General features: G+C 37.4%; 1 protein-coding gene across 1 annotated transcript in view; it reads right to left on the reverse strand.

Moving 5' to 3' along the window:
- Nucleotides 1-115: 115 nt before the first annotated feature.
- Nucleotides 116-14774, reverse strand: part of LOC117287737 (disks large-associated protein 4-like) — a 32156-nt gene continuing 17497 nt past the window's right edge. The window contains exons 2-7 of the mRNA XM_033768240.1: nt 11908-14053; nt 11286-11473; nt 9295-9473; nt 7974-8065; nt 6824-6988; nt 116-5815 (exon numbers count right to left, since the gene is read on the reverse strand). Coding sequence (XP_033624131.1) covers nt 5561-5815; nt 6824-6988; nt 7974-8065; nt 9295-9473; nt 11286-11473; nt 11908-13968 — 2940 coding nt within the window. The 5' untranslated portion in view covers nt 13969-14053 and the 3' untranslated portion in view covers nt 116-5560. The remainder of the gene's footprint in view (nt 5816-6823; nt 6989-7973; nt 8066-9294; nt 9474-11285; nt 11474-11907; nt 14054-14774) is intronic.

Raw genomic sequence — 14774 nt, forward strand, 5'->3', positions numbered from 1 at the left:
GTCCTGCTTTAGGCCTTCAAAATGTTTTATCAAACTATATGTTGAATATTTTAATTGTGAAACAATAAATTGTACCACTCCTGGATATAAAAAGAACACATGGTCGACTCAAGAGTTATTTTTGTTAAATATTTTATTTAAATGTTTACCATGCCACTAAATAATGTGCTCCTTTGATATATTCTTCAGGAAAAAAAACATGCAAATATCATGTCCAGAAACTGCTCTTTCAAATTAGTTTAATTCTTTCCCTGAAATATCCTAAAGCCAAGTCGATATTCTACTTCTAAATGGCCAGCCAATTATTTAAAGGACACCTAGCTGTAAAAAATGTACAACATAAATACAACACTGAAACCGAAAATGCTGAATTTGGAGGACAGCCGACTGCCACTTTAAAGTCATGAACATTTTAAGATACTTGTATAAATGCCTTTAAGGAATGTTCAATTGCTCCTTGGGAATCATCTTACAGTTTAAAATCTTGCGCAGTAACAACTACTGGTTAAAGTCAACTCTATTTCAAACAGTTTTACCTTTGATGTATATTTTCGACTCGACCCAAGATATCTACTAGGAACAAACCATAACATTTCACTAAGATGGGCCCAATTTCATAGAGCACATCACATCAAAACAAGCACACCAAAGTTATACTTACTAGAAAAAGGTTACCAGCCAAAATAGCATCTCACATAACCTGTGACTGATATCCTTCTTACATTTGCTTAGCAGAAAACTTGTAAGCACTGAAATGGGACCTGGGCCAAATTTCATATTGCTGCTTACTGCAGAAATCTGTTATAGTCCAAAGACTTGCATGCCTTACAGGATATCATTATTAGTCTCCTCAAACTTTGCTACTTCACCACTCCATCTGAACCTTGAAACTTCTGGTAATTGTTAAATAGTTGTGCAGATGCACCTGCTTATTTTCTTTAGCACATAAGACTACAGGTGTTTTCCCACCCAATCATACATTTGGTGCTCACTATGGGGCACGCTGTACAAACCCCTGCCCCCTTGTTGTGTCTTCACTGTGTGTTTGGAATCCCAGGAATCCATTACAGGAGATTTAAAGAGGGCTACTTATGTACAAGAGAAAAATAGTTTGTTAAGTATGTAAACATTGAGGGATAACCTCCGCCCCACATGGACATTGTATACAACCAAGACGCTCATTAAAATAGTCTGCCTCCTTTAAAAATGTTGCTGTATTGGTCATTTAACCACACAGGATACCAAACAGTAGTGCCAATAGTATAGCAAAGGAGACGTGTACATCCAAATTCTCTAAAGAAGGCGTCTTCTCTAATGCAACTGATGAATGTTCTAATTTCCTACATGGATTTTTGCAAACTACATTATCTACAAGATCAATTATAAAAGCTACAAGCATTTAATGATAACGCCCGAGCTATAATTGCATTAACTTAATTATAATTACATCTCTCAAAATATATAATAGATTGCAGCAAGTAACTCTCCTTTTTATAAAGTCTCCTCAAATACGTTTGTACTTTATCAGGAAAAAAAAAACCATATTTTGTCCAGGACAGTTACATGAACTTCAAAGATAAAATGTAGCAATAGAACAAACAAGTTGAGATATATGAGAATTAAATGTACCTAGTTTTTTCCTCCAAACTCCCTGCTGTATATTTATATAGCACTGTAAACTGTGGGCAAATTTTGCTGTTAAGACACAACTCTAAAAGTAAGGTTTTTTGGTTCGAATCCTCCAGAGGTACATGTACCTGTGGATTGGACAGTACAATACTGATTACACAGTAGCTATGTAAGTATTACATCATTTATAAAAAGCGGGGGAAAAACACATTAAATTGGTCCAAATATTACACATACTTATCTCAACCTGAACATTATGAGAGAATGAAATACCCAACGCATTATGAATCTAAAAGTACTAGAAGAACATAACAAAACAAAATACATAAATAATTTCAGTGTGGAGACAAAAAGTTAGTGTAGAAGAAAGAATTGCTGTAATCAGTCACTCACTTGGAGTGAAATTAACATATTGTATTATACATACATTTACACGTCAGTTTCAAATATACAGTAAGCCGATAACAATGTGTACATACACAACTACTGGTACAGAATGCAAGAAAATAGCTTTAAAAATAATTCCCTTTATCAACTGTACATTACATGAATGTGGCTGTGCTGTGCAATAGTATTATGGTTTAGCGTGTTTTGTACCATCAAATTAACTAATTCAGATTAGGTGGACTTTTTGAATGTACAGTGCATTTAAATTACAACTCAAAAAGTCACAAGTTTGTACATATGCTGCCACGACTATTGAGAAAAATATTCTCATTTCTGACTTAAAAATAAACATTGGCAAGGAATAAAGATATACACTGTACTGGTTGATAACTAGTAATAATACAGAGTATACATTTTGTTCATAGTACACATTTGATTTTAGGTGAATTCATAGTCCTTGACTATCAAGAAGTATGTGAAACACAAATATTTATGCTTACAAAAAAATTGTGTTATTAATTATATATTATTTTTGGAACCCCTCCCACACCATGAAAGTTGGTAAGTGACACAAATATTGTCTTTAACTTTAAATATTATTCAAAATTATGTCTCATAAAAAACTGATTCCATTTGAAAGTCAAACTTCTCAGAATAATTTATCTCATGTTCAACCTTTCGGAAGGAATTTTCCAAACATATTTCACAAATGGTGACTTTCTTCAAGACAGCATGTCTGTTCCAATAAGGAATAAGATGATCTGTTTCCACTTTCATGTCTCTGCTTAATACAGTAAGCAAAGAATCAGCGCTTATTGAAGCAGGGAATTTATCGCTTACCTCAAGCGTTTTTCAAAGGTTAGCAGTTTCAGACAGCTGCTTTAAAAGCACAAAATGAAGCTAAGCACAACAAAGTATGCTTACCGGAATAAGGTTACCAGCCAAACGGCTTCGTCACATGTAGAATTGTGAATGGTATCTTGCTCATTTCTGCTCAAACAGTAATCCTTCACATACATACACAAGGTTACCTGAACCATACTGTCTAGTCTCAACTTGCCTCCCCCTGCCCCCTCCCCCTTCTTCCCTTTATCCATTAATTAGCTAACACCAGCCGTAGAAAAATAACCAATATACAATGTATGTCATTCACATACGGCTACGTTGTTAAACATTTACAGACTCTCTTAGTTTGATACACTGTACAAGATCAACGAATGGCTACAAACACACACACATGACACAAAATGATGTACGATTTGAACGTAATACTCATCCTCAATTACAGGATGAACAACTCGTCTCTTAAGAGGTTGTTCTTGAGCGCTTCTGACTTATTACTGTGATCTCAATATATTTCATTGCACATTCACATGACTAGCAAGTTACATTGTATGCATTGTTGAGAAAGGTAAAGCTACCACTGCTGCATGTTTTTATGTTCTTCCCCCCGATTAATAAAAGTACAATCCTGAAAGAACTAAAAGCTGCCCCCCTTGAGTTTGAGGCCAAGGAACACAACAGCGGTCTAGCATAGATGTCTGAAAATGGCCTTGCCCTCTCAAAGATGAAATTCCAGACCTGATGTTTAAAGAGACCTTCTATCTAAAGTGGCTGGATATCATGGCCCAATTTCATGGCTGTGCTTAGCGTAAGCAAAGAATCGGCGCAGGTCAAGTGTATTTGACGGGTTAGCAAGGACACTGCTTAACCACGCTACAAGGCATTCTTCTTCACTTACACAGCTAGCGCAGAAGCTCGGCGCTTGCACAGTAAGCAGTGAATGGTGATTGAAGCGCAGAACTTGGCAATAAGCAGAGCCATCAAAATGAATCAATGCCTTCCAAAAAAAATTCATGTTTCTTTCTGGCAAACAAACACTGTGTGAATCACACACAAATAACCTCAACTTTCTAGGGGCTCCAAAGTATGTCAGCCTACTTTTATGAAGTTCATTAGAAATTGTATAACGACCATTTGGTGGTGAACTGATGAATGTATCAGTTTAAGTTACTAATAATAGTACACAATCGTCCCCAAAAAAAGAAATATGGAAAGTTTCTAAATGAAACGTCTCTCATTTGCTATTCCAGTAAAACTAAGGCACTTCAAAAAACATATATAAATTATTAATGCAGTTAAATATTACTATTAATAAATATACCTGGGAATAGAAATAAACACAGAGATACTCGATGAGAAATCAGATGAAACAAAAGTGTGGAGTAAATATTCAACCACATAAAAACCCGACAAAATGAGAGTTGTTTTCTCAAAAGAAAACCAGAAGTAAAAAGAGAGTCAGTAATTAAACAAACAAACAAACAGCCCAACACACAAACAAACACAGCCACAAAAAATAAATAAAAATAAGCAAAAATAAACAAATAAACAAACAAACAAAATGACAACATAACAGACTTTGACAGAGCTAGACAGTCCTGTTAAACACATCAAAGTGTAGAGACGTCAAATTTAACCTTTCGAAGTACTATCTCTTAAAAGATGAAGTGTAGAGTAAATTGGTCGAGGCATCAAAAATACTTGATGAAAGTGAAATTACTTTAAAATAAAAAGAGAATCTCAAATCAAACAACTTAAGCCACTGTCTTCAACGAACAAGGATTGTCTAATAATAACGCTGACGAATTGAAACTGATAATAATAACACTTTCAACCAATGAATCATTTGAATCCAAATATAAAACTTAAAACGTGGCAAGCTTCGACAGAATTGTTATAAATTATGGACCAAAACAATTTAGTAAAATCCAAACAACCGCTTCCTTAACTTCTCCAAATAAATGTCCATCATGAAAGAGAAAAGCAAAACAATGAAACGCCCCAAAACAAGCATTGCAGTAAAAACCTACCCAAGTTATTGGTAACTTTACCATTACTACGGCATCTTAAAAAATAATACTAATACTATATTTACATTGTTTGTTCCATTTAGTCTCACCCCAGTTGCAAACAACTGCTCACTCACCTTATCTATGTATGCAACTAAGTTAATCACCTCTCAATTGTTCTTTAAAATGTATAATAAGCATCTATCTTATCAATAAATAAACAATTATGTTTATTTGTATTAATTGAACCAACTGTAATGTAGACTTCCAAGCACTTAAGTCACTAGTCCTGGAGCTGATTTCACAAGAGCTAAGATGATCGATTAAAGCTGTCTATCAATTTCAATTGCTAAGCAAAGTGTGGTGTCACAATACAAATAACTAGAGTAATACTGACAGCACATCTTTAGATGTAACAATTGTGATAAAGCGCCTTGCTCAAGGACAGAAGTGTTGCGACTGACCAGGCCAGGATTCGAACCCACATTCTGTAAATTAAAGAAATTGAGTTCACCGCCTTAGACCACGACACCCCACCGTTAGCCCCTGTGGGCTATTTTACAAAAACATTAAGTGCAAGGGCTGGAAGTCGAATTTCCAGTGCTTAGCAGGTTAGCATTTCCCCATGTCACATGTTGGTACCTAACAATACCGTCTATTTGCTTGAGGCGGGATGAACTGATGGAAGTCATTTACTTATCCGGTACAAATATCTCTACTGGAGGCTCACCATCCTCTGATTTGACTCTTTTTCTTGCCGCTGCTCTCTTGGCGGCAATGAGACGTTTACGGGCGTCGTCTCTCGTCTGACGTGCCTTAGCTGCTTTCTTCTCCCTCTCTGCCTTGGCTTTTGGGTCAGCGTTAACCTGGGCCAGGGGATTAGATGTTGTCTTGTAGATTCCTGGTGATGGAGGAGGGGAGGTGACGGAGGGCTTCTTACCGCATGCCTGACAGGATGAAAACATCAACAAAATTAAAATTTGGGTAATTGTTATGTTGTGTGCAGATCTGTGAACATTTATATGTTTACACTGACCAATGTTCTGCACCCCCTTTAAAGGCAGGGTATACATTTGGCAAAAGACTAGTATCCTCACTGGTGTATCCCAATATGTGCATAAAAACAAATCTGTAAAATTTGTTGACTAAATTAAATTGGTCACCGAAGTGGCAGGAAAATAATGAGAAGGAAAAAGCTTGTTGCATAGAATTGTGTTTTCAGATGCCTGAGATTCAGATTCTTAGGTGAATGAATTACCTTTCTCTAAAACTAAATCAATTCAAAGGGGGTTGTTTATAGTGTTTGTGTTGTTATGGTCATTAATTTTTGGAGTAATTACCTTTAATTTCTTTTGACTGCAAACATCAATCACATACATTTTGGACTTTTACCAAAAGTGTCACTACAGCAAGTAGGCTTCGAAAACCAAGTTCTTCCTCTTACAAATTACATCAGAACCTTAAGACACAACTTCCAAGAATGCCGGATATGTTTTTCTCCACTAAATTACACATTAATCATAACTGATTGATTTGCAATGTTTGTCAGGATTTCTTAAAGGAACACGTTGCCTTGGATCGGTCGAGTTGGTCCTTGAAAAGCGTTTTATGTTTTTTATAAAATGCATGTGGGTAGAAAGATGTTGTAAAAGTAGAATACAATGATCCACACAAACATGCCTCGAAAATGCACGGTTTTCCTTTTACCTCGTCGACTAACACGGTCCGCCATTTATGGGAGTCAAATTTTTGACTCCCATAAATGGCCGATCGTGTTAGTTCGCACAGTAAAAGAAAAACCACGCAATCTCGAGGAAAACTTGTATGGATCACTGTATTCTACTTTTAAAACATCTTTCCAACCGTATGCATTTTATAAAAAAGGGTTACAAACGCTTTTTATAGACCAACTCGTCCGATCCAAGGCAACGTGTTCCTTTAAAGCTGAAGACTACCTTGAGTTTTTGAGGAGACTGTTTCGGTGTCCGCCAGCCGTTCTGTCTGAATCCTTCGATCTCTTTGAACATGCTATTCACATCGTCGACTTGAATCAAGACCATGTCCCAGAAACCGGCCAAGTCTAGATCGGTAACGGAGAGGACATCTGCTTCGGATGGATTCTGTGTGCAAAAAAAAAGATCTTTATCATGACATCGCCATCTTGCTTTACTTTCATTTTGAAGTCAATGTAAACCAAATAGACTGGTAACCTGAACAAAGATATTGTCAAAAGATGAGACTGCCAACATTAGGGCAATATTTGCTACTTGCAAGGATCCGCCATGTGTGTGTACAACCTCAACTTCATTTTGTATTGTATTTAATCTGTTTGGATGAAAGTGTGACTACATTACCGTGACAACACAGAGTTAGATGATGCTCTATTTACTGCTGTTCCCAATCCAAGGCTCTATAGGTAAAAGGCTAACCATGCAAACGGCAAATGGCTCAGTTGGTAGAGTGCCAGCACATTAAAAGAACACGTTGCCTTGGATCGGTCGAGTTGGTCTTTGAAAAGCGTTTGTAACCGTTTGTTATAAAATGCATAATAAGGTTAGAAAGATGCTTAAAAAGTAGAATACAATGATCCACACACATTTGCCTCGAAATTGCATGGTTTTCCTTTCACTTTGCGAACTAACACGGTCGGCCATTTATGATTTGACTCCCATAAATGGTCGACCATGTTTGTCGACGAGGTAAAAGGAAAACCACGCAATTTCGAATGATACTTGTGTGGATCATTATATTCTACTTTTAAAATATCTTTCTAATCATATGCATTCTATAACAAACAGTTACATACGCTTCAGGAGTCTCAGGTTCAAATCCCACTCTAGCCAACTTTTCATTGTTCAAACCCAAATTACTTGAATAAACGAAATAGAGGGTTGAAAGAATACAAAATAGTCTGGAGCTCTAAGAAGACTAACAATTATTATACAACCTACTAATTATGTATACAGGGTACTTGACACATTCCATGATTTAATGTACATTGAATGGTAAAGTTTTTCACACAAAAATGAGATTTCAAAGTTGTTATTTGAAGCTGTTTGAGAATAGTTGGTATAATAAAATTTTGTTGAGTTCCTGTAAACTTACGACATTCTGTTCACAAAGTCCTCTAAACTGTTTAAACTTCTTATGGGTCAGAAGATACGCCTTGCCGATTGTAGCCCTCAGCTTTCCACACACTGTTTAAGACAGAAAAAAGCCATACATATACATTGCTTAGAGTAATGGTAAAATCTTATCTCTTTGGGATACTAAAGTTTATTCATTGCTCAAATCTTCAAGAAACATGTGGCACTACTGATCTTTGATAACAATCCTTTATCAGAAATTAAGGAATATTTAAGATAATCAATATTAATAACCTTCATCTATTTATTTATTTATTTGGCTTAAAAAACAAAACAAAACATGGTCAAGTCAGTAGGGTAACAATGACAATCACAAACCCAAATTCTGGACCAGACACTTGTATAAGAAATAACCAAATATTACTACGATCAAAATACAACTAGCAAAAGTTACCACAAAGAAGAATTACAAGATATTTAAAAACGGTTACAATGAAAGGCCACATCCAACCTAAGGTCATCAGAATATAAAATAACAATAAAACAATGGCATTCAGATAAGCAGTCAATATAAGCAGTCAATATGTAAAAGTAAATGACCTAACAAATAAGCAGTCAACATGTAAAATTAAATGACCGAACAAATAAGCAGTCAATATGTAAAAGTAAATGACCTATCAAGTCAACCATTTCAACCTTTCAAATACTAAAGCCCGGTTCATACTTCCTGCGAATGCAAATGTGATGCAAATTTGACGTAAATTTGATGTCACAACTCCGTTTTCGCTACGATATTCGAAAGAGAGTTGAGCATAACTGAACTCACTGCGAATTTCGTGCCATCAACATTCATATCGCATTCGCATTCGCAGGAAGTATGAACCAGGCTTAACAAAGATAGTAAAGAAGGCACAATTAATCAAAACTGATGATGAACAGCATCCAATTAAACACAGTAATCAAAATGGAAAAATACAAGAGAAAAAAAGAAGTAAAATGGAAACACATTCAATAAAACACAGCATTCAAAATAGAACATAAAGATAGAGAAATGAAGAAGTCAAATTGAAACACGTCCAATAAAAACACAGTATTCAAAATAGAAAATAAAGATAGAGAAATGAAGAAGTCAAATTGAAAAACGTCCAATAAAACATAGTATTCATAATATAAGACAGTGAAATTAAGAATTAAAATTGCAAAAAAATCAATAATTATGGCATTTCAATTATTGGCTTAAGACAGCATAAAAATTATTTAAGGAAAAATCAACAAGAAATGAAAAATAAATGCAATGCAAAATAATTGAATCATAAAATTCCAATAACGCTCTCTCTAACCTTCTTCTGATAGTTCCTTCTCCATATCTTTATTTGCTGCCATACTCAATGTCTCCAGACGAGATTGTTCTTCGTTCACGATGCGTAAATAATAATGACCATCTTTTACCTCTGCAGGGCAGACTTGTATCACTTTAGGCTCGCTGGTTTGTTTTTTGTGGTTGGACGTCTCGCGCTCCCTGTGGATGAATTTGAATAAGTTGATCGTTAAAAACATGTCAAGGTCTCGCCTTGGTGCAGAAAGCAAATACTTACTTGTACAGACCAGGGCCCAATATCAAAAAGATGTTCAGCAGAAAATACCGCTTAGCACATTTCTTTGCTACATGTATGCACAAAAATTAGTGTGGCACCAGTTACAACAATGTAAACCTTATGGAATTTTGGCCTGGTACCAACTTTCTGTTAAGCAAGATTTTTCTGTGCTTAACAAATTTTTATGCTTATAGGCTTTTATGCATATGGCATCTTCTTTGAAATATGGACCATTTTACAACCTCAAATGTCATTTTTTTTAAAATTATTTTTGACCTTTTCAGATATTTCAAATAATTGTATACATATTAAGGTTTATTAAAATGTTCATATAAGGATAGAGCAGTTAATTTTAATTGTGTTGTGATCATTTTAAAAGTGTAGAGTCTGCAGCAGTGAAACCTGTGGTTATATATTTTTAATTCAAAACTAGCTTAAGTAAATCACAAGGAAGATTCATTGTTTACTATAATGAGGTCCAACAGATGTACTTTCAAATAAAATCAGTAAAAAATCAACAAAACACCAAACACAGAAAGTATAAGCCCGACAGAGGAGGGCATAAGGTTGACATAAAAACAAAGCAAATATTGTCTGTAATTATTTTTTTTCTGGCACAAGACTACTGTAATTTCGCTGATTATTGCAGCCTCTCATACCTAATATCTATCAAAAATAAAAACTTTATCAAGCATCCACATTTTGTTGTTGTCGTAAAAAACGTCAGTTTCGAACGTAATGTTTGACAGATTTTTAGTGACTATCCCCAACAAATTACAGATTTGCATGACGTTCCAGAAAATAGACGGACTTTATTGCAAAATGACGTTCCAGAATGTATTACCTTCGCGCAATCCACATCAAACGTACCTGAACGGAAGTTGATTTAGTTTCCAAAAACTAGCGTTCTGAAGAAAGTATTTCCGTTGTAAATCATCTGAAAGACGCTTTGGTTTTTCGTCTGGAGCTGTCCGATGGATTGTCGAACGGCAGTAAATGCCGACGTCATTTTCTTGACAGAATTATTTTGCCCGAGTATAAGATCGCGCTGAAAAACATGTGCTGATCGCACGTTCCGTAAAAACACTGAGGGTGCCTGACTACAAGCAGACGTTTGAGGGGGTACGTCTCGTGTCAAAGGTCAACTTACAGGCCGATCAGAAAATTCATGAACGTCGCACGGAAGTAAATGACAGACAAGGAAAAATTACATCGCTGGAGATTTGAAAAACTGATTACTCTGATAGTTGACCAGGTATCGCAGCAATCATTGTCACAAAATAACCATTATTTAAACGTGTATTTTTTATTGTCGGACTTTGATTGTCTTTTGCTGTTAAATTATTTGTCAACATCCCCCACCACCTGGCATTCAAAAGTTAAATAAATGCCCTGCAAATATGAAGTTTTGATCATTTAAATACCTCAATTATCTAACAGGTTGTTGAGGTCTGTCAAAAATGCTGATGTCAGGGACTCAAAATCTTCTACCTTGATTTATTTGAAAGGCCTGGGCTGTCAAAACTGTGTATAATATCTTGCTAGGTACCTCTTAGTTTATTACAATGTATAAATAAACAAAATAGCTTTCACTTATGAAAATATCAGGGTCCGAATTTCAGACTTACAAATGGTCCACATAATAAAGAAGATGCCATACCCAATTCCATACAGCTGCTCAAGCACAAAGAGGAGCAAATAACCATGTCACATGTACATAATTTTGTTACAGTTACCTGTTGACTAACGCTTGACGACGACTCTCTGCTTGCTTGTTATCAATTTTGTTCTCCTCTCTCTTCTTGCCTGGTTCCCCGACAGACTGGTTCTCTTTCAGCATGGACCACTTCTCCAAAGCATCACCGTATTCATCGTTCCCCATGGAGTACATCTTGTCATTAGAAGTGCTGATGATTTCATTCTCCTGCATTTGCAACATGACAGTTATTCACATAAACAAATAATACAGAGCATTTATAAGGCACTATACAACAAGTTTACACACCCGTTTTTTAATCCAGTAAATAGAGGACTTGCCACAGCAGTATGCAGAATCAAGAAAATCTGTTCTTTTGCATTGTTATTCTTATTTTTATCATCATTTCTCGCCAATCAATGTTTACAAACTAGGTTATGTATTTTGTAACATCCATTGAAGGTCACTCGCATAGCACCCTCATGTGCCTATATTTGGTATGACGGTTTGTTTCCCCATCGTCTCGGTTAGCTTACCTTCGTCAAATAATCGCAGTGTGGACACCAATAAGATTTACCCATTTGGGTGTAAACAATGGTCTCGGTTATATGTTAGTCCAATGCGAACACGGCTTAAAATATGGAAGTTATTGTATGACTAACCTTGCTAGGAGAGTATCTCCTTGTCGAATCAACTTCATCTGTTGACGGTTGTAGCTTGGGCATCAAATTAATGGCATTTGGTTGAATCTTCAGTACATTCTCCTGCAGAACGGCTGGTTTACAAGTATCCCCAGATGTGTGGACAGGTGCTACCACAGCAGCAGGTGTCGGTAACTCCTCATTGATGTATAATTCAATCTGACCCTTCTGGTCTATGTTCAAAGGTGGTTTGGAGGCGAGGTTCTCTGGCTTCGCTGGTATGGCAGGTTTCTTCCCGCTGACTTGACCTCTCATCCCACCAGCCGTGAACCCACCAAAGAGCATGGCTTTCCTCTCATCAATTAAAGACCTTCTACCGACACCTCCTCTCTGGAACCTCTTCTCTGGAGACGTCGCTGATGCTTTCTTCGCCTCGGCTGGCGAGTGGGAGGCCTTTTCTTCCCAGGCTTGGCGTCGAGATGCAACAAAGCTGTCCTTATTGGATCGCCGTTCCTGGCTTTGACTTCTACGCGCATGGATGATGTGCGTGGTAACAACACTGCCCTCGGGGGCCTGCGGAGTATGGCTCGCAGCGTCAATGGTTGTCATTGTAGAGCCAGTTACATTCCTAGCCACTGGCTCCATACTACGAGCTCTTGCCCTAGAGCGGTTTGGGAATGAAGTCTTTGTGGCAACTCTACTCCGGTCTGGACTCTTAAGGTTCTGTTTCATATCACCGGTCCTTGCCGATCCTGATTTAGCACGCATCGGACCGGAAGGTGATATACTAGGCAAGCTTTGGTCTGTCCTTTTGAAAGTTGGCGCACTCACGATGCGCGACTTGTCAACATTGTAAGCACCATTGGATTTTCTATCACTGCTTGTGGTGGCAGTACGTACTTTCATCCTAGCACCAGTATGAGATCCAAGAACACTAGGACGCACAGTGCTTGCACTTTTCAATTTAGTTGGGCTGGTCCTTGTAGAGTTTGAGTTCTCATCCGTAGGGGAAGACAAACTTTGTTTTGAGGGAGACTTACCCATAACAGACTCTGTTTTCCCAGCTGTAGGAGTGGCATTTGATTTACTGATTATTTTCTTCTCCATGACTATCTCCATGCAAACTTTTCTCTTTGTGGAAGGCGTCCTTGAAAGTGCACTTTTAGATTTCCGCTCAGAGTCACTAATGGAATCTTCACTACTGCTTTTAGCTGCAGTTCCATTTCTCAGTTTTCTAGAGGGTGCACTTTCACTTTCTGATGACACGGATGTTTGTGTCGATGATCCATTGTCCAAGGATGAACTGGATAGAGTCCTTGTGGCTGATTTTTTCGTGGATTGTTGCGGCCTACCATTCTGGGAAGATCTGAGAGATGAGTGACGTTGGAATCTTGAGTTGTTTTCACTGGAGGGTGGGGAAGATTTCCTTCGTACACTCGGCGGAGTCTTTGATTTTGAATATACACTGCTCCTACCCTGTGGGCTTCCTGATGCACTGGTTACTCCGTTCTCCTCCATTGTAACAGATCTCCTGGTGCGAGATTTCTGAGGCGATACAGATCCTTTTACTCCTCTCTCATCTCCTTCAGAGCTGGAGCTAGAACTTGCAGAGCTGACTTCTCGTTGGGGGCGAGTGCCACTTGTTCGATAGCTTGCCTGATCTTGAGGATGAGACTGCCCTGAAATACAGCCATTTTCAGACCCTGCTTGCACTTTATCCGCTGAGGTAGATCGTCGTGGTGCCTTTCCCGTAGGTGGTCTCGTCGAAATAGATGCTTGAGTTCTAACTGAGGTTGCCGATCCTGTCACCTTCCGGGACAGTAAGGCTTCAGTTCTACTTTTACTTTTAGTTGTTGATGCTCTAGATGCTGTGGCTTGTTTCTTCTTTTGATCTACCGATGCAGATCGTTCTCTTTGTGGTGCATAAGGAGACGGGGTGTTCTCTACATTACTATTTGTAAGACTGCTACTGATGCTCTTTCTCAATGAGGAGGCTGAGGATGATGATTTGGCTTTTCCGTTTCTCTCTTCTGATATTGGTGCTCCTGTGGATGCGCTGCTTCTCTTAGATGATATAGACATGTTATCATCTGCTCTCGCCGTGGCTTTCACTGCTAACTGGTACCCTTCGCAGTCCTTCTTGCATGGTATTCTTCAAACTGATGATCTGTAATACAAAGAAAAGAATTTCATGAGGTTTGCGAGTCGACGTAGCAAGAAAAATAACTTTTTTGAATTGCAAGGAAACCATCCTCATGAACATCGATTGAATTTGAGTCACAGCGAAAGCAATAACTATCAACTTGGCCCAATTTCTTAAAGCTGCTACGCACAAAAATTTGCTTAGCATGAAATTTCTTCCTTGATAAAAACAGGATTACCAACCAAATTTCCATCTGCTGCAAATTGCTTGTTACTGGTATTCAGCAGTTGTTTACTTATCCTGGAAATCACGTGGAAATTTGGTTGGTAATCCTGTTTTTATTAAGGAAGAAATTTCATGCTAAGCAAATTTTTGTGCTAAGCAGCTCTATGAAATTGGGCCCTTGTCACTAGTAATTGTTTTTAGTAGCAAAGAAACCTAGAACAACAATTAGAATTTCAAACAAATGAAAGTATCCACATAAAACCCCAAATGAACTTCCAGGTTTGGTTGTGGAATAGTTAATTTAAATTAAGTGGTCTACTGGTAAGACATGTTACTCTAGAATCGCAAAGGTCGTGGGTTTGAATCCCACTCGAGTAATATGCCTAGTGATTTTTTTTCACAAACTTAGGAAAGGACCAGGTTAACAGTGCTAACAAACATCGGTGTAGGGGTAAAAACCAAACAATATTCTTTATCCCGATGAAAATTTGACCTCTACAAAATCAAGCAGGTAATGACT

The sequence above is a fragment of the Asterias rubens genome, chromosome 3, assembly GCF_902459465.1.
Source record: "Asterias rubens chromosome 3, eAstRub1.3, whole genome shotgun sequence".
NCBI lineage: Eukaryota > Metazoa > Echinodermata > Asteroidea > Forcipulatida > Asteriidae > Asterias > Asterias rubens.